The 19,543-nt window shown below is 48.8% G+C and overlaps 1 protein-coding gene across 1 annotated transcript in view; it reads left to right on the top strand.

The window, feature by feature from the left end:
* DIAPH1 (diaphanous related formin 1) overlaps window positions 1-19,543 on the top strand; it is a 177,678-nt gene that overhangs the window by 135,710 nt on the left and 22,425 nt on the right. The window contains exons 18-22 of the mRNA XM_050963451.1: window positions 10,559-10,654; window positions 10,829-10,923; window positions 11,189-11,290; window positions 17,668-17,907; window positions 18,069-18,198. Coding sequence (XP_050819408.1) covers window positions 10,559-10,654; window positions 10,829-10,923; window positions 11,189-11,290; window positions 17,668-17,907; window positions 18,069-18,198 — 663 coding nt within the window. The remainder of the gene's footprint in view (window positions 1-10,558; window positions 10,655-10,828; window positions 10,924-11,188; window positions 11,291-17,667; window positions 17,908-18,068; window positions 18,199-19,543) is intronic.

Genomic DNA, 19,543 nt, shown 5'->3' with positions numbered 1-19,543 from the left:
ACTCTCCTATTTGGAAGGCTTTCTGTCAAACTACAGGTGCTAGGAACTATTTTTTTAAAATTACAGCTTAATTTCCGCAGAATTGATTGCTTAGGACAGTGTTCTAGGGAAACATTCGCTGTCTGTTTTTCAAGCCCGACACTCTACAGTGTGCTTTTGCTGGGGAGATAGAGTCCACATTAAAGCGCACAATCCAGTGATGCAGCACCAGTACTAGCACCTTTAGGGTGCAGCAGGCAGTGCCTCCTATGGCACCCCTCTCAGTCCCCTGGCCAGGTTTACCAGAGTGGAGAGAGAAGGTAGCTCAGAGGCTCTCTCTTCCCATAGTGCCACCCTTGTCACACAGAACCCTAACACATAGCACTTGCATCTCATGCCCAGTTACAACGCTGTCTGCATGCCCCTGACATTGGCATTGTGTAATATGTTCATGTCTGGATAGCATCCAGTCCCTTGTAGTGCTGTTAACACACAGCTCTCACACCGAATCTAGGCATGGCACTCAGGGCCAGCCCAGCAGGGCGCGCTCCTTATAATACCTTGAGTCATCTCACGTGGCCGCAAATTGAGACACAGAACCCAGCTGCGGCAATACTTCTTATGCTAATATTTTGCTACATGTGGAGGTAGGCCTTCTTGGGTACAAAGCACAGAGTTAGAGGAGGGAAGCTAGGGCTGGGATAGGTCTGTGACTCAGGTCCACCTGGTTCCCCAAAAATACTGAAACATCAGTCTCTTTCTCATCTCTACAGAAACTGGTACTAGCAGCAGCTCTCACCAGCGCACAGTCTAGATTTGTGGGCACCAGGGATGGTAAACATATCCAGCTCAATGGGCACTCCTCCCTATAGTCCTCTACTGCAATGAGCAAAGCTCCCTGCATTATTCAAATTCCATCTGTAGATATATGACAGCCTGTAGGAATTTGGTATCTATGACCCAGAATGGCATCAGTGTTGTGGTATCAGGGCCATTGTTTGTAAGATTTTTACTGAGAACATTTAGTCTGGGGCTTCAGAGGAACCCTGAGTGAACTCCTTTCTGGAATTTACTCTGCTCTGAGATTCCTTAGCCCTGTGCCTTTTGGGGGCACCTCCTAGGACATATTAGCTTGGGAAATCTGTTATTTTCTTAGGAAAATATTTCCCTTAGTTTTAATGCTTTCCTGAGAGCTCCTGCACTGCTCCTCGCAGCCACCAGATGTGCGCAGTTGAGCCACTTTGGCTCCGGTTACTAGCAATGATGTCAGAGGATTTAGATTGGAGGAGGAGGTCATCTGATAATCTGTAACCCAGGCAATGGTGCAACCCCCTTCTCCACCCATACCCCCCTTCTCCTCCCCTGCATCTGGCCTCCTTCTCAGAGACAAAGAGAGGAAAAGCAGGATTTATACAGACAAAGGCTTTGCCGCGTTGGCAGGCCTCTCACCTTCCCCATCTGGTCCTCTCTTTTATGCTAACCCCCCCTGGCCGGGATGGGGAAGGAGCAGCCTGGTTCATGTTTCAGAGGCCCTTTATCTCTATTCTGAGCCTAACAGGAGACTTGTCTCCTTCCTTTCCTGTCTGTGATCTGAGATGACAATCAGGGAAGTTTTTCAATCTGCTGCTGGGCTGGCTTGGGGTAGGGGGGGAAGACATCACTTGAGCTCACACAGGCAGCTTTTGCTTCTCCAGGCTTTTTGGACACTTTCCTGTTATGCAGTTTGAGAGGAGAAATTGGTAGGTTTTGTGCTAGTGAATGAAACAGAGTTGTCTAGAGGCACAGTGGGTACAGGAAGGCACTATGCACACCCTGTCTTTGACCCCGATTCTGAGATACTTTTGCTGTTGCACTTCACTACGACCCTGCAGCTCTCCGACTGTAGTCAGTCTTGGAGATCTCCACAGCTCTGACAGTGCACCTCATTCTTGTTCTGACACCCTCCCCGCTCGCCCCTCAGTATTCCAATCCTGAGTGCGCACACAGCACTCTCAGTGCACCTCCCTCTTGCTTTGTACTACACTCCGCTGTTCAGTCTTGGGCGCCCCACATGGCTCTGCCAGTGTGCCTCACTCCTGCCCTGCAGCACTCTGCTTTTCCAGTCCTGGATCCACCCAAATCTCTTACTTGTACTTTCCCAGCACTCCCCTGTTGAGTCACCTAGGGTGTGCTGGGAATATGCCGAGCCAGTAGTTACAAGTCCCTAAGATGTGTTTAGTCATTCAGACACAGCCCTACATTGCTGATATAATCAGAAACTCCAGTATTCTGCTTTGTTGTACCCTTCACTATTCCATGCAGTAATTCTGTAAAAGCACCTAATTTGCAACATCCTTGACTGTTCCTGTTCTATCCCCTCTGCCCAGATCTGCCCATGCACTTCAGTTCTGACCTCTAGCACCTCTGCTACTCCAGGCATAGAATCACTAATCCTTGGATTCTCTTTGTATGTCTAATATATTGCTATGATTCCTGCAACTGGTGCAGTCAGTTGAATGGCTGTAGGATTGAGCACTTCCTTCCTGCCTGCACCCTACTCCCTCCCCCCGCCACCCATATATTTTGTGTGTGCAGTAGGGTGGGTATGCAGGCATGACTGCAGCGATCTGGCTTCATTTGAGCTGATCTATATATTGGAAAGAGGCTACTGTCAAGAAATGATCCATACAGTGTGTTTCCATGGGTGCAGAGTTCGTTCCAGGGCTCAGCACTGTAAATAACCTGTGTGGTCCTCTCTCACATTAGGGTACAATATTTGTGCGCTGATACTCTGACTGTGTGCTTTCTATGGAAGTGTGGCACTCCTTGCAAGTGGAACCTCTGGAGTTATGGTGCTACACTGAGACCCCTACTACTGGATGCAGATGCACTTGAATGGGTTCCAGCACCTGCTCTTGTGCTAAACTTCCCACATACCCATTGTCCTCTGGGCCTGACTGAGAAACAGGTGCTAGATTCTCTCACTCCTGGACCCTCTCTGCTCAGTGTGAGAGCTAGGATGGGCCAAACTTGAGATGGCTAGGTTCCACCTTTGTATATCCCCCCTGTCCTGAGACCCAGCCTCCCTTCATCTTCCCCCTCAGAAGCTATGTTCATGTGGAGAGAAGAACCTGGCTCTCAGCACAGGAAGTGGATCCAACAATGCAAGATTCCCCCGCACTACAGCAAAAGCAGATGCAATTTGCAGTGTTCCTAAAACGGGGTATTTTGGGATGTGGAGGGGAACAGCACTAAGGTGAAGGATGGCTATGATTTCTGCAGTACCTGAAAGGTCTGAGCCCTTTACAGAACAAATAGAAGGCTCTCATTGGCCTGAGGATCTTATTTCTGTTTTAGACATGATACGAGTGAGGTCAAAAGGTGCAGTGTGGAAGGCCACAGAGCAAAGGTAAGATGAGGGTGGTATGATGCTAGTGAGGTGATGCAGTTACTGAGATTTGTGGTGTGCGCAGCGTGGCTGTATCTGCATTTTAAGTAGATGTGTACTTATTGTTTAGAATCTGCTTTTCTTGCCTCTCAAAAAATTTTCCTTTCTGAAACAGCTTCTCTGTACTTCTCTCTGTTATCTTGGGGTGACTGTTTGTGATCTTTAAGAGGCTCTCAAAGGGAGGAGGGAGTTTGAGGTTAATATAATGACCTTGTACCATTAGTCTAATAGTCATCACACTCTGTGTCGAAGGCATGCTGTATCTTGGGCATAGAGGCCTGGAGTAGCTAGTTTGTGTAACATGGGTGTGTGATGCCCATGCTCCCCCCAGCCTTAGGGCTATGTTGATCAGGTGCAGTGATTCAGAGTAGGCCAGGCTATGTTGTAACTTTTCCTTGGCACAGCCTGTGTATAATGCAGCATCTGGCTAGTTCCAGAGGGCTGTGCCCCAGGGATTATCAGAGCATGCTCTCCCCAGTCTCCTTTCTGCAGAGTGCAGGCAGGAAGCATCTTCAGACAGAATTCCCAGGGAAGTGGGCCCATTGTTTCAGAGCTGGCAAGCTGGCTGAGCAGTTCCTTCTTTTCCTCTTTTCCAGCAGCAGGGGGTGCTCTTGCACTGTCATGCGGCTTGCTTGCTTTCCCTGCCGCATTCAGCCATTTTAGGCAGGGTGTTTTCCTTCCCCATCATCTCCATTTTGTGTTTATGACGCAGAAAATAAAAAGATTGAGCAAGGGAGGAGTCTGTTGGGAGGGTCAGGCTAGCTGCGGCAAAGCTGCCGCTGGATCTATCACTGTGCTGCACTCCTAATAGTCACACTGAGCTGAGTGCAAGCAAAGGCAGGAAGGCTTCATTTGCACAGTGTGGGGATTAGAGCAAGAGGCTGCTCCCTGCCTGTGCTGAGAGAGACAGGAAAGTGGGAGCTATATGTGTAGGGAGCTCAGAGTGGAAAACCCCCCTGCTATCTAGAGTCTGGGGAGCTAAGAGCCTGAATTACCCATTTCCTAGACTCCCCCAGCAGCCAAGGATTGCCCTCTCCTGCACCCTGCTCAGTACAGCTACTGGAGGGGCTTGCCACAGCTGTGCCAGAGATAGGAGCTTACACATCTGCAATATGGAGCTATTTTCCCACCTTTGGGGGGGGAGATGAATTCCTCTCTGTGAGACAGAGTGGGCGTTATTCCCCATCACCACCCCTGTAAGCCGTGCAGAGTACAAAGCAGTCACGGTGGGGATAAGCTTTCCCCCTCCAGCTGCTTTGTTATCCCAGCTGTGCCTGGGAAGCAGAATTGCCCTGTTCCAGCTGTTTTGGGGTGCAAGATTTTATTGCCTTTACTATGTGTGTGGAGTGGGGAAGAGCTGGATTATTGTCCCTGGTGTTCTTGGGGAGGGGGAGCCCATGCAGAGGTAACAGCATATGTGACCAATGAGTTCTTGTTGATACAGCTTTCTTTATAATTTGTGGTGTATATCTCAGAAGTGCTGCTCCTTCCTCTTGGTGTCCCAAGTGCTGTGTGGTGGGATTGAGGGGGAGGGGGTTGCTCAACCCAAGAGCAGACACTAGGAGGCAAGACAAGCCTTGGAAAGCTTTATTCCTGCTATGCGGCAGGAGTCCCTCTGTAATATCTACCCCCTTCCCCCTGACCTTCTCCCCAAGATCCTGTACAAGTCAGGGGGAGGGGGCAGCACAGGGGAGTTGTGTGCTGTGTGTAATGCTAGCAGCCTTGTGCTTGTAGTGAAGTCTGCAGCTGAATTCTGTACCAGAACGCCAGAGAGAAGTGGGGGCTTCTGGGCTCTGTGGCTCATAGCAGGGCAATATATTCTGTCCTAATCTGGCAGAGGGATCTCTGGGGAGAGGGCTGTGTTCTGTCTGGGGGGGTTCCAGGCATAGGGGGAAGAGGCATCTCTTTGGGGAGGGGGCAGTGTTCTGTCCCTGTGGGACCCAGGGATGAGGAAAGGTGTTTCTCTGGGGAGTGGGGAAGAGGCATCTATCTGGGGAGGGGGAACCCAGGGAAAAGGGTGTCTCTGGGAAAGGGGATGTGCTCCATCTGTCTTAGTTTTCTGTATAGTCCCCATCTGCATGATTGCTGAGCTCTGCGTAGGAGCCTCAAAAGTGTGTTGGCCTGAAGTGTGATGCTGTACTTGGAGGAATTATGTTGAGTGTTGGTTTGTAGAGGAAACTTTATTTATGTCTGAGCACAGTCACCCTTGGAGTTGTTATCTTTGTGTGAGTTTTTTTCAGGCAAGTAGTCCTGCAGCAGGGAGTCCTGTTCCCATGACCTGGGTGTCTCCAACTACATTGTTCCTATGAAATGTAGTTGTTTTGGGGGATTGTGAAGATGAAACCATCTTTGAGGTAGCCAAGTCCTCATCTGGCAGGTGCCTTGTACATTAGGGGACCAGGACTTTGAATTCTGCTGTGGAATTAGTGGTGACCCATGAGATTCATGATATTTTGCATATGCTTTGTTGCTAATGAGGTATGTTGTTTCAGCCTCTTTGTAGCATTTGCACCTTCACCTAGTGAGTTACTAGTTCAAACTGCAGGTTAGGAAAGCTTTGATCTCTGATTAGGTCATCTTGTAAGAGGAGTGGGTGAAGCCTACTCTCCTTTGAAGGGGGCATTGATATTCTTTCCCATTTATCACTGATAACCATCACTAGCCTATGTCAGCCATGAAAGGGGAGTGAGTGTCAGAGTTTCCAGGGCTTCTGACTGAGTGATGCGTTTGAATCAACCAGGACAGGTGAGCTGGGAGCATTCCAGGTTCTGGAAAGGGTTCCCTTGTCTTTCTGTCTCTCTCACTGATTTGGGTGATTTTTGTCTACAGAGTTGAAGGGAAGCTCTTAGTGATTGTCAGGCTTTGATCTGTGTGTATGCAGGCATTGTGGGCCAATTAACCACTTTTCCATGTGGAACAGTTCTGCTGGTTGTGATTAGGTTAATGTGACTGTGTGAGAGAGAGAAGTTGCTTAAGTGCTGTGTGTGTCTGTATGTGGCCTTGAGGTTATTAATTGGTTGTAGCTGATCTGGGTTTGTACAGTAGGTGCTCCAGTCATCAGACTTTTTACCTCACTTGCCATAGCTCATTGGAGAACCACAGTGACTTGTGTGGAAGGTGTGAAGGGCAGAGAAGTTTAGTGCAGCTACCCTATCTCCCCAGTGATTTTGCTCAGAGTTTGATTGTAGGGAGGTTGCTATGTCCTCAGCCACAGAGGCTGTTTTTGTATAGTAGGTTTAGCTATTTGCTAAGAAATGGATTCATGTGTTTCCTGTACGGGCCATGTTCAAGAAAGTGGCTTGATGATCCTCTGTCTATGCAGCATCCCTCACTGTAGTGTCTGAGGGCCTGAGCACTGTTCCCCGCTCTCCACATCTGTCTGTCTGTCTAGGCTGCTCAGCCCCACTTTTAGTCCACACTTGTGCCTCCTTGTGGAACTGTGCTGTTGAATGATAAGTCAGAAATGACCTTATAGGTCTCTTCCACCTCTCCTGTCTGCTTCCTCAGTTCCAAGACTCAGTTTATTCTCTAGGGCAGGGGTCAGCAACCTTTCACAAGTGGTGTGCTGAGTCTTCATTTATTCACTCTAAGGTTTCGCGTGCCGGTAATACATTTTAATATTTTTTAGAAGGTCTTTCTCTATAAGTCTACATATTATATAACTAAACTAGTGTTGTATTGTAAAATAAATGAGGTTTTCAAAATGTTTAAGAAGCGTCATTTAAAATTAAATTAAAATGTTGATCTTACGCCGCCGGCCCACTCAGCCCATGGCTGGTTTGGGGTTCTGTTCACCTAGGCCGGCAGCGGGCTGAGCAGGGCCTGCGGCCAGGACCCCGGCTGGCAAGGGTTCAGCAGCCAGAACCCCAGACCGACAGCAGGCTGTGCAGGGCTGGCTGCTGGGACCCCAGACAGGCAGTGGGCTGAGCAACTCAGCCCACTGCCACTCAAGGGTTCCATCCGCCGGCTCCTGCCAGTCGGGATCCTGATTGCCAGATCCACTCAGCTCGCCGCCAGTCTGGGGTCCTGGCCCTGCCCACATACAGTGGGTACCTACCTTCTCCCTGGTTCTAGCCCATTCTCTTCCTCTCTCTGCACTGAGCTGAAGGTGGGAGTTCACTGAGCACAAGGCAGGGGTTGAAGGGTCTGGCCAGGCGCTAGAATGCGAGAAGGGGCTCAGGGTTGAGGCAGGAGGTTTGGGTGTGGGGCACTTACCTAGGCAGCTCCCATATGATGCGAGGGGTGCAGGTGGGAATGTGGGGGGTGGGGGGTGCAGGAGTTCCTGTTTGGTGCTCAGGGTGAGGGTGAGGATGTGGGGGGTGGATGAGGTGGGGGGAACTGGGGATGTGCAAGAGGGCAGAGGGCTGTTGAAGGCGGTGCAGGTGTCAGAGCAGAGGGGAGGCTAGGTATGTGTGAGGGTGCCAGAGTTAGGGCTTGGATTGTGTGGAGGGGTAAAGAAGTCAAGAAGAGGTCTGGGTGTGTATGAGGGACCCAGGGCAGGGGCCTGGGCTGTGTGTGGGGAGAGGGGGGTCAGGGCTCAAGGCAGAGGGCTGGATGACTGCCCCCCTCAGAACCCCCAATCCCCTCTCTCCTTGTCCCCTGACTACTCCCTCCTGGGACCCGTGCCCCTAACTGCCCCCCAGGACCCCATCCCCTATCTAAGCCTCCCTGCTCCTTGTTCCCTGACTACCCCCCTAGGACCCTACCCCCTACCTGTCCCCTGACTGCCCCAACGCTTATCCACTCCCCCACCCCCAGACAGACTCCCGGGACTCCCATGCCCCATCCAACCGCTCCCCGCCCCCTGACAGGACCCTCAGAACTCCCAACCCATACAACCCTCCCCCTGCTCCCTGCCTGCCGCAACCCCTCTCCACACCCCTGCCTCCTGACAGACCCCTACCCCGAACTACCGACTCATTCAACCCCCCCAGCTCCTTGCCCCCTGACTACTCTGTCCAGAGACCTCCCCCACCCTAACTGCCCCCCAGGACCCTCCTTGCTCTCTGTCCCCTGACTGCCCTGTCGCCTATCCACGCCCTGCCCCCAACAGACCCCAGAATTCCCATGCCTCATTCACCCCTCCCCGCTCCCTGACTTCCCCCTTCCAGAGACCCCCCCCGCCCCTAGCCACCCCTTATCCAACCCTCCCTATTCCCTGTCTCCTGGCTGCCCCCACCCCTTATCCACCACACCTCAAGCCCCGGACCCCTTATCTTGAGACTCCAAGCGGAGCCAGATACACTACCCCTTGGGAGCGTGCAGCCCTGCCCCTCAGAGCACTGCGCACGCGGCGGCAGGGCTCAGGGTGAGCAGGGAGCATCTTTCCCTCCCCGCAGAGCCAAGCGCTGCCCCGCAGGAGCGTGCAGCCCCGGCCCCCAGAGCGCTGTGCGCACGCGTGGCAACAAAGCTCCAGGGGAGGAGAGAAGGCAGGGGAGGGGCTGACGGCTTGATGCACTCGGCCCGGTGCTCCAGCCTGGGACCGCGGACCCCGCAGCTTGCCACGCCGGGCAGGATTTTTAATGGCACGCAGAGTCCCAGCAGGCAGCCGTATGCCATTAAAAATTGGCTCGCATGCCGTCTTTGGCACGTGTGCCATAGGTTGCCAACCCCTGCTCTAGGGTATTTTGTACAGTTTTAATCCTAAAGTCCCAAGCAATGGGACTCCTATCCATTTCCTAGGGACATGATTGCACAGTTTAATAGATTTTATGTTTTTCCCATTTCTTTATTTATGTTATCTCTGCTGACACCCCAAATCCTTCATGAGAGAGCTCCCCAGGGACATAGTATGGGCGCTTCCTTCATCGTAAGAGCCCCTCTGACCTCTGGGAATTGTTATAGCAGCTGCTTTTCCTTTAAGCCTCTCTGAGTTGCAGTGTCTTTCATTTGTGTGTGCGTGCACACACTGAAAATTAGGTCAGTGGCTCTGTGTTTTCAGTAGCTGCTCTGTCTGCTTTTAGCCTAGGGTGTAAGCACATGGCAGGGAGTGGGAATCCAAGGAGAAGCACCATCATGGGTTAGCTTCTGAGGAGAGAGATGCAGCTGTTCCCTTCCATGTTACTCCAGGCAGTGTGGTCACAATGTGATGCAAATCCCTGGAGTGATGACTGGAAGATTCCCCTAATCCACATGAGAAAAGCGCCACTGTCAGGGTGTGAGACATTTTGCCAGTGCACTGGGTGAAGATTCAATATGTAGGGCCCTACCAAATCCACGGCTGTGAAAAACACATCACAGTCCGGGAAATCTGGTCTTGTGTGTGCTTTTACCTTATACTATACAGATTTCACAGGGGAGACCAGCGTTTTGCAAATTGGGAGTCCTGACCCAAAAGGGAGCTGCATGGGGATTGCAAGGTTATTTTAAGAGGGGTCACAGTATTGCCACCCTTACTTCTGCGCTGCTGCCTTCAGAGCTGGGCAGCTCGAGAGTGGCAGCTGCTGACTGAGGACCCAGCTCTGAAGGCAGCAGCACTGAAGTAAGAGAGACAGTACCACACCTTTCATCCTTCTGCACTGCTGCTGGCGCTGCCTTCAGAGCTGGGCTCCCGGGCAGCAGCTGCTGCTCTCCAGCTGCCCACCTCTGAAGGCTGTGCTGCTGCCAGCAGTAGCACAGAAGTAAGGGAGCAGTTCTGCAACCCCCACTACACACAATAACCTTGCGACCCCCCCCCCTTTTGAGCCAAGACCCCTGCAATTACAACACCATGAAATTTCAGATTTAAATAGCTGAAATCATGAAATGTGCATTTTTTTAAAATCCTATGACCATGAAATTGACCAAAATGGACCATGAATTTGGTAGGGCCCTATCAATGTGGGCTTTGTCACCCATCCCTGAGGTCTCTGTGCTCGCCCAGTACATATTGCAGCAAATGTTCTATTGCTAGGATGTTTCTCTTCTGTCTGGGAGAGTCAAGGCTGCTTCTCTGTCCCTGAGCAGGAAGCTAAGGCTAGTGAGAGCAGCTGCCCTGATCTCTCTCTGTCCTCTATAAATGTCTGTGGCCTGTGTAGTGGTTTGTGGAACATGGACTGGACAGAGCTCTGAGCAGCAGGCAGCTTTATTGGCAGTGTGGAGAAGCGCTGTGCTTCCAAGATGTGGGTGAAAGCGCCTCTTGTCTCTTCTCACCTTAATTTCTTGTGCACACAGCAAAGCAAGACCAGGAAGGTGGACAGGAGAAGAGTACACAAAAGAAAAAGGTCAAAGAACTGAAAGTGTTGGATTCAAAGAGTGCACAGAATCTCTGTGAGTATGTTGGAATTAGGCAGTTGCCCATGAGTCCAGGGGTGTGCATAAGCTTCCTGATGGGGCTGAATGGAGAGAGCCGACTGAGGCATAAAGTGACTTTGTCTCTATGTAGTTCTTGGCTGAACACTGTCCCCATAGATTTATTTGTGCTTCTTTTTGTTATCCTGGTAGCGATTTTCCTGGGCTCCTTCCGTATGCCTTACGAGGAGATCAAGAATGTAATCCTGGAGGTGAATGAGGCTGTGCTGACTGAGTCCATGGTGCAGGTGAGTGAGAATCAGGGAGTCAAACATCTTTCCCTGCAGTGGAGACCCCCTGGTATTTGCTGGACTTAGGTCTGTTTGGAGAAATAAGCTAATGGGATATCAATCTTTCCTAAGAGCATTGCCTCCTTTCTTGGGTAGGAGGGCCCATGGCTTCCAGAGCTGCCTTCATTCCACATCATGTAGGAGTCCACCACCTTCTCTTGCTCTTGCCAGGGGGCCTGATGGATATGACTGTGCTTCACTGACTCACATGTTTCTCCCTCAGAACCTGATTAAGCAGATGCCAGAGCCAGAGCAGCTGAAGATGCTGTCAGAGCTGAGAGATGAGTACAATGAACTGGCTGAGTCTGAGCAGTTTGGCGTTGTGGTGAGTGCCCTGACCTTGGAGTCAGAGATAAGTTTGATAGGATACCATTGTGCAGCTGCTCATGTGCATAGTATGTGGAGTCTCCCCACCAGGCCTGCTGTGTGTGTGATGCTGTTGTCCCCTTCCCTTCCCAGATCTGATCCCCCACACCTCCCACTTACGTTTGCGGCATTGCCTCGGCATGTCCGCTGTCTGGGAGTTGTGCATTTTATCACGTGAGTCCTGAAACAGCTTTGGAGGGGTACACACATTGATCCTCAGACTCCTCTCTGCCTTCACAGTGGGTTACAGATGATAGTTTCTGTGTCACAGGGTGACACTGGCATTTAAGAGGGAGTGGGGTCAGTGCACCTAGGACTCGTCAGCTGCCTCCCAGTTAGGCTTAAAAGAGAGCTCCTGGGCCCTGGAGGTAGGAGGGAGACTCACAGCTGCTTGAGAGCGCTAAGTGAGAGTCAGTCAAGAAAAGGGAAAGTGACAGCTACCTGCGAGTGAGGAGACTGGAGGAGGTCTCTAGGGAAGAGGGAGAAATAGTCAGGAAGCCAGTGGAGGGACTAGCCTGCTGAGCTTCCTGAGCTCAAGAGCCTTGGCCAGAGAGGGCTGGAGGCTGAGGGCAGCAAAGGGAGGTGTGCTGGCTAGCTGAAACCAGAGATCCAGAGAGGGCTGAAAGCTGGCGACAAGGAACGGTGAGAGATGCTGGATCTGCACTGGAGAGCCTCAGTGTAGAGAGAGATGCTGGGGCTGTACCTGATGTACTGTCTAAACTATGGCTGTGGAGCTTGCATTATGGTTTGTGTGCAATTGCCTTTCTTTTGTAATAAATTAACCTTGCAAGGTTGTTTGTAATCAGAAACAGTAAAGGGGAAACTGAGGCAGCTGCACCTGGTGTGGTGTGACTTATCAAAGAGGGCACTCCAAGTCGGATCACCTCATTATACTGATATTCAGTAGTGTTTTTATGGTGATAATTTCCCTTTCCACAGCTTCTCACTTCAACTGTGATTAGTGTTAGCTGTGGTTTTTTTTTAAATTCACATTAGTTTACTGCTTCTGTTTTTACTTTAAATATCCTTTGGCATCACCACAGCCATCCAGAAATGGATTTAAATAATTTCCTCCGTGTGCCAAAAAAGTTCCCAACAGTACTTAGCCTGCCTGGGTAAAAAAAACGTTCTCTTTTGGGGCTGCTTGGCTTGCGATCAGTTTACTTCATAGGTTCAAGTATAGGCTGGAAGTCACCCTAATGGAGGAAGTTTTGTCAGCTAACCCAGGGTACAGGAGGAGCCTGCAGCTAAGTTTCTGACTAAAAACCTTTCTCAGATCAAAAGAGTATAAAGGAGATCCTCATATCTGTGAGTTTTAGAGGATTTAGTGCCCATGTCCTGGTCTCTCTAGAAGACAGTGTATTTCTTCAAACACGGGATTCTCCTAAGAGTTGTCAAGGAAGCTCTCCACTTCAAGGGCCAGGTGTATAGACCCCATTTCCTCTCTGTACAAGGAATTTAGATTGGGGCATGTGTTGGCACTGTTTAGTGCCTTTGATAAAGAAGGGTTGGTGTAAGAGATTCCTTGACTCTGGGAAAGGCATGCGAAATTGGGCACTTGCTACAATGGGGCAGTTGGCTATGTTGTGCTCAGTCTTGTTTCTTACCAAGTTGGCCCAAGATTTGTTGTTGGCTGCATGGCAGCAGAGGAACTTCTGTTGACTCTTTGGGTCCAAACAGTCTTCTAATTCCTGATGTGCCACCACCCTAGGGATTCTCTGGACCAACTCCAGTGTCTCAGTGCACGCTCCTAGATTCTATTCCTTGAACTTTCTCCTTGTCATTAAACATCTGTCTCAGATTCAACATTTTGAGTATTACTTTCTTTCCCTTAGAGTTTGTGGCACAATTAGTCTGGCTTTAGGGAGGAGAGATCCTCTTTAATATCCTCCTTCAGTACAGTAGTGATTTGAAATGATTTTGGGGTGTATTCCCTATGGCCATTATGGGTATTATATGCTTTAATTCAAGTGAACTTATAAGCTTTAATGGGCCTTACACATACTCATGGACTCAGTGAACTGCATCTAACCATTGCCACCCTTCTAAAAGGGCTGGAAATAAGAAAGCAGTATCGCCTCGCCATACCACATTTCCCCCAAAATGTCCTAAGAGAGGAGCTGAAGTGTCTCATTCTCTAGAGAAATGTTGATTGTCTGTCGATATCAGAGTGGTTCCACATACAGAGCTCAAAGAGGGATCTGTGACTGTCCTTTATATTCCACCTTTCCATGAGATTCCTAATGGTCTTGACAGCCTATGACAGATGTAAGAGAGGTAAATCATTCTTGTCTGTATCTCAGGATAAGGATTTCAGAGCTAGATCAGATGAGAAGGAGGGCTCATTTCTCAGAGGCAAGTGATCAATTTACAAGCCACTGTAGTCTGTTATAATTTCCATCTGTGGAGAAAGATCCTTTCCAGAGGCTAGCAGGCAAGGCATAAAGGCCTCAATTCTTTAAGAAAGGCAGCACTTGATAAAGTGCTTGTTAAGAACAGTATATGATGCTTGAACACAGCTGCCCGCTCCATTGCCTCAGCAGTGATGCTGAGACAAGAGATTCATGGTTCCTTACCTCAGGACTCCCTTAGGAAGTTCAGATGAAGATTTTCCATTTGTCTTTTAAGTCACAATCTGACAGCATGATAGAGAAACTGAGGGAGGCCAGGATTGCCATTTGAGCTCCAGGATTTTCTCAGATTACCTATAGACAGATTATCTGCAACCATGGAGTTTGCTCCAGAATCCCCACCTTGCTGCAGGAATGTGCTCCAGAATCTGACCTTTAATTTTTTAAATAAAGTTTTTAGCCCTTATGGTAGCAGAAAAAATGTCAACAACGTGAACTCTGTAATGTAATGCAGCGTCATCTCCATATGTCTGCAGAGAACCTAGAACAATAGCTCTGAGATGGGTGACTATACAATTCCAGGGCTGTATAATTCTTTTTCCCTAGATGTCCTGGAGTTCACCATTGTGCTGCAGCCAGCTGCTCAGTGTCACAGTTGCAGGGTCAATTGTATCTTTTATCCCTCTCTTGGTTTTCCTTGGGGGCATCCATGTACATTTTCAGGCTTCCAGCTGTCACCTCTGGGTTGAAGATCTGCATCTGTCTCCCTCCAGACTGGTTTTAGGCTTCCAGTCCCTCTGCACCTCACTGTTACTTCCCCAGCAGTATGACTAGGACCAATACCTGTGGCTAACTATTTCTAGATTTGTTTGATGCTGCCTCAGCGCAGGCAAACGGACTTAGTGAGTTCTCGAGGTCTCTTCCAGCCCTGCATGTCTATGATTCTGTGCTGTCTCCGGGGGCTACAACAGTGTATACCAGTTACCAGCCAGCCTTCACAAAACAAAATACATTTATTCTTTGGGACAATTCCTAGCATTGCAGAGAATATACAAAAACAGTAAAAAAGGGTTAGCTCTCCTGGTTGCAAGTTTGTCAGGATTCAGATCAAGAACTAGAACAAGCTTGGGACAGTCCAGCTGTTTCTTTCTAGTGTGTGAGCCTTTGATATCTGATCTCCTGTATCTCCAGCCAATGTCCCTCTCCTCAGGACAAAGCTTCAAAAGCCTAGGTTTTTGTGTAAGCACTATTGTTGAATTTGTAATAAGTATCCTCAGGGATTCCCCAGGAAACCCTCTTAACACTTACTGTTGCAAAAGTCCAAGCCTGTCTGGCATGTTTCAGTATAGTCATTGAACACTTACACTTCCCAGGTCTCTCATTTGTTACACCTGACATTTTGTTTTCCGTCTGTCACCCTGCCCTGCTTGGACCAGCCTGCAGCTTCCTCTTGCTCTGCAGCTTTCCCCACAAAGGAGAGCTTTATGGAGCCAACCAGCAGCAGGTAGGAAAGCAAGAAACAAGGGTCCAGGGAGTGGAGGGGAGACAATTGTAGGCTGGAGAACAGTGCAGCCTCTGAAACCTGAGGAGCTGGGGAGATAAGCCGCTGAAGCCAGCTACCAATACTTTCTCTTTCCTGGAACATATGGGGAAGAAGAGGTTCTGAGCTGGGTTGCCTTGGCCAGCATCACAGGAGCTAACGCCCAAAGAGTACAATCATCGTGCCCAGAGAACAGTAACAAAACTCATCCTGGAAAATAATCATCACATTTTACATCAGTAAGATTTTTCAGCTGAGTCATAGCTGGGTGTTTTTTGTGGGGCTGTGAGGATGAGAACAAAGGGTACGGATATTTCATGGCAGTAGAATAATTATTGTTGCCTTGGAATTTAGGGGTCTCCCTTGCAGCATCTGGTCCCACTGTGCTGCCTACAGGTGAAATGTCCCCAGTCTTCAATATCGCATCAGCAACTGCAATCTAGTGTTCAGTCTGGGTGCCACCTTCAGTCCAGTAGTTCAGTCAGTAAACTTAGGGGCCCGTCACAATGTCTACCAGTTACCAGCATCAGCCAGTTTCTTCAGCCACATTTTATTCCCAGGGTGAAACCTGGTCATGAAATACCAATGGAAACCCCAGACCAATAATAATTTCTTTCCTTCCTTCCAGTCTAGTTCACTGACTTGACCACAGCCAAGCCTGTCCTTTACCCAAGGGGTAGGATATCTGATTTCTCAGACACATGGTTCTAATCCTTCCTCACCCCCGTTTTCTGTTGTAGAAAGCAAGACAAGAATTGGATTACAGAATCCTAATAATCTTGGTTGGGGCTCATTAGCTGTGATATTTGGGCATTCTTGTGCTTATGAAAGAACTACCTGTGCTCTTACAGAGTTTTCAGAAGGAAATTCTGAGCCAATCACTTCACCTAGTGGCATGGAAGTGGGAACCTTAGACAGTCTTAGATGCTTTGAGTCATATATTCAAGGAGAAGCATTTCCATGTGGTCTTATAGTAAGGATGTGACGTCTCAGGTATGGCCTGGTCTTGCCATTTTGGAGCGTTTATTGTTCTTGATGAAACCTGGGTTATCTTTTTCTATAAAACTATTTCCAAAGGATGTTTTGCCTGTATACCCACCAATCTGTAAGTCACCTAGTGTTCAGGATTTGAACTTGACCCTCCCTAGACTCATGGATGATCTGCTTGAGTCAGTTCCTGACCAAGATAATGTAAATTTCATCCCAGGCCATTTCCCTTCTGAACTTCTTTCCAAGCCCACAAGCTGGCCATGAAGCAACTAAAGGGCCAGAACTAAACAGTTTAATAAATCGCATGGTTATCATAAGAAGGGAAGAAGACAAAGCAACAAGCAATCTTGGATCAGTAACACTCTTCATTCAGCTGTGTTATGTTAGATAGGAATTCAAGTGTCAAGGAGTTGTGGGTGTTTCAGTGGTCTGCTTCTTTGAGACTAAGACTACCATGAAGATCCTGTGTCATGGCTATGTTTGGGTGTAGTCTCTTGAGATTGGATCCAGATTTGATGTTCACCTTGGGAGGCCAGCACTTCTGTCTCTGTTTAGATACACACTTCTGAGTAACCCTGTTGCAAGTTCATTGCTACTACATCCCAAATCAGATGTTAGTCTCTAATTTGGGAAAACAGCCCTATTCAAGAAAGCACTAAAGCACAGCCTTCATGTGCTTGAAGCCAGCAGGACTTCAGAGCCTATTTTCATGCTTTCTGGAATTGGGGCCTTAGAGTGGGAATCTGCAATGGCAATTGTATTTAAGGGAAGAGCAGTTTACCTGCCAGTAATTGAAGTTCTGCATGTGTATTTGCTTGCCCATTTTCCCCTCATCTTTGTGGTCTAGAATTAGATTTTGCATACATCAGGGGTCAGCAACCTTTCAGAATTTGTGTGCTGAGTCTTAATTTAGTCACTCTAATTTAAGATTTTGCGTGCCAGTAATACATTTCAGTGTTTTTAGAAGGTCTCTTTCTATAAGTCTATAATATATAACTAAACTATTGTTGTATGTAAAGTAAATATGGTTTTTAAAATGTTTAAGAAGCTTCATTTAAAATTAAATTAAAATGCAGAGCCCCCTCTGATGGTAGCCAGGACCCTGGCAGTGTGAGTGCCACTGAAAATCAGCTCGTGTGCCGCCTTTGGTTGCCTACCCTGGCGCACACAGAGTGGAACTGAGTATGGTTAGGCATGTGGCCATTACAGCCTGTATTAAAAAATTCTAACATACCTTATGTTTGACTGAGTGTCAGTGTGTGTATCTTCTGTGGTTAGTTGCTCTTAAATGATTCTGGGACTTGCAAGGTATAGCACACAACTCCTAGAGAGTGGATCTGCAAAGAGCTACTGTCACTGGTCAGTAGGCTTCCTTTTCTGTCCCCTTCCCTTCTCAGAGCATCTTGTTTTCTCTTCCCTCTGTGTGACACTGTTCCTGTCCCCTTCCCTTCTCAGATTAGCTCGGTTTCCCGCCTGCGGCCCCGCCTCAACTCCATCCTTTTCAAGCTGCAATTTAATGAGCAGGTGGAGAACATCAAGCCTGAGATTGTCTCTGTAACAGCAGCCTGTGAGGAAGTGCGTAAAAGTAAGAGCTTTTCCAGCCTGCTGGAGATAACCCTGCTGGTGGGCAACTTCATGAATGCAGGCTCCAGAAATGCTGGTGCCTTTGGCTTCAACATTAGCTTCCTCTGCAAGGTGAGTGTTTTTTCCATGGGCAGGTCAGGGAATTGCTTCCTCTGTGTTTATCACGCAGGGAAGCCTCCAGACATCTGTGCTTGGGACAGCAAACCACTGTTTGCTGGTTTCAAGTATTCTCTGTGCTGTCCGGTTGTCATAGCCAGTTTTCTCATTACCAGCTCCGAGACACAAAGTCCACTGATCAGAAGTTAACATTGCTGCACTTCCTGGCTGAGTTGTGTGAGCAGCAGTACCCTGATGTAATGAAGTTCCCTGATGAGCTCATCCACGTGGAGAAAGCCAGTCGAGGTACTTGTTATTGTAGTGTGGGTGGAGTGTTACGGAAGGTAATATCAGAATAGGTGAAAGGTGGTACAGGGTTACATGGAGGGTGTTGATCTTGTTTTGGGAGAATGGAGGATTGTCTTTGTGTATGGGTGGGACTGGGAGATTGGATTTTGAGCCTGTGGAACAAAGACCATTTTTGTTTCTATGTAAATGGACATTAGGCCAAGAGGTTGCTGTTGAAGCTAGTTCCCAATGGTATGTGGTTTCTCAGTATGGTAAAAGGAAGACCTCGCTGGACTGAGTAGTAGGGCTGTGCTGTGCTCTGTAGGGTAGTGAGGGAAGCTCCCTGTACTCCCAGGCATCTGTCCTTCCACTTGTTATATCTATTGTTTGTCCTGTGTGGAAGGCAGCTGTGTTGAGTCAGTGTCCAAGGAGGAAGGAAAGAGGAGAGCAGCAGGATGCAGACTGCAGATGTATCCTTCCTGAAGAGAGCAGGAATGGAAGCTGTCAGCAGGCTGCCTGGGGTCCTGGCCCCCCGTCCAATTCTGCATTCCCTAACCAGCCTCTCAGTGTCTCTTTCATTAGTACTGATCACATATTCCTTTTCAGCCCTCAAGCTCTCTTCTGACACAGACACTCAATAGAAATTCTAATATAAACACACACACAGTTTCTCAAGTGCACTGTGCTTCCTGGGGAAGGGGGCAAAGGCGGTTTTATGCTGTCTTTGTAGATTCCCTATGCTCGTTTAGCCTGAGGGCTGCTACAAGTTGCACCAAGCTATCTGTGACCCAAAGAAACTGTCCTGGCAGCCAGAAATCATTGAACCACAGAGGGTCTCCTAGGCCGGGGGCTGCAAAGGAAAATGGTGTAGAACCTCTAAGCTGGGGGATGTCACAGGCAGCCTGTGTATGACCCCTTTGGTGTTACAAGAATGGCACAAAGACAGCATAGTGGGGCTGGAATTTTGCCCATCATCCCTTGCTTGTGCCCAGTTGGAAAGGGGAAGAGGAATGAGTGGAATGCTGGAGACATCATCCATCTTCTGGGTGTAGAAAACAAGTCAGTTTTGCCCTCCACCTGAGCTGATACCATTCATAGGTAGATAGAGCCCTATCTACAGTGTGAACTGCTGCCAAGGACCCCAGGTCTTGTCTGCACTGGCCCAGCACCATTGTACTAGTGGAGCTTGCCTTGCTTTGAACTGGGTTAAGCTGCACCAGTGTAAATGGCTAGAGCCCTGATAAAAATTTTTTATCCACATCCAGTCCACAAACATGGCCCGTATCCTGCAGATATCTGCAGATTTGCAGGGCTTTATAAATAGTGCCTTTTCTCTGCATGGATGCAGTTACAGTGGTGTTTA

Source organism: Gopherus flavomarginatus, chromosome 7, assembly GCF_025201925.1.
Source record: "Gopherus flavomarginatus isolate rGopFla2 chromosome 7, rGopFla2.mat.asm, whole genome shotgun sequence".
Lineage (NCBI taxonomy): Eukaryota > Metazoa > Chordata > Testudines > Testudinidae > Gopherus > Gopherus flavomarginatus.
The sequence above is the reverse complement of the archived record's forward strand: the minus strand, read 5'-3'. Positions and strand labels throughout refer to the sequence as shown.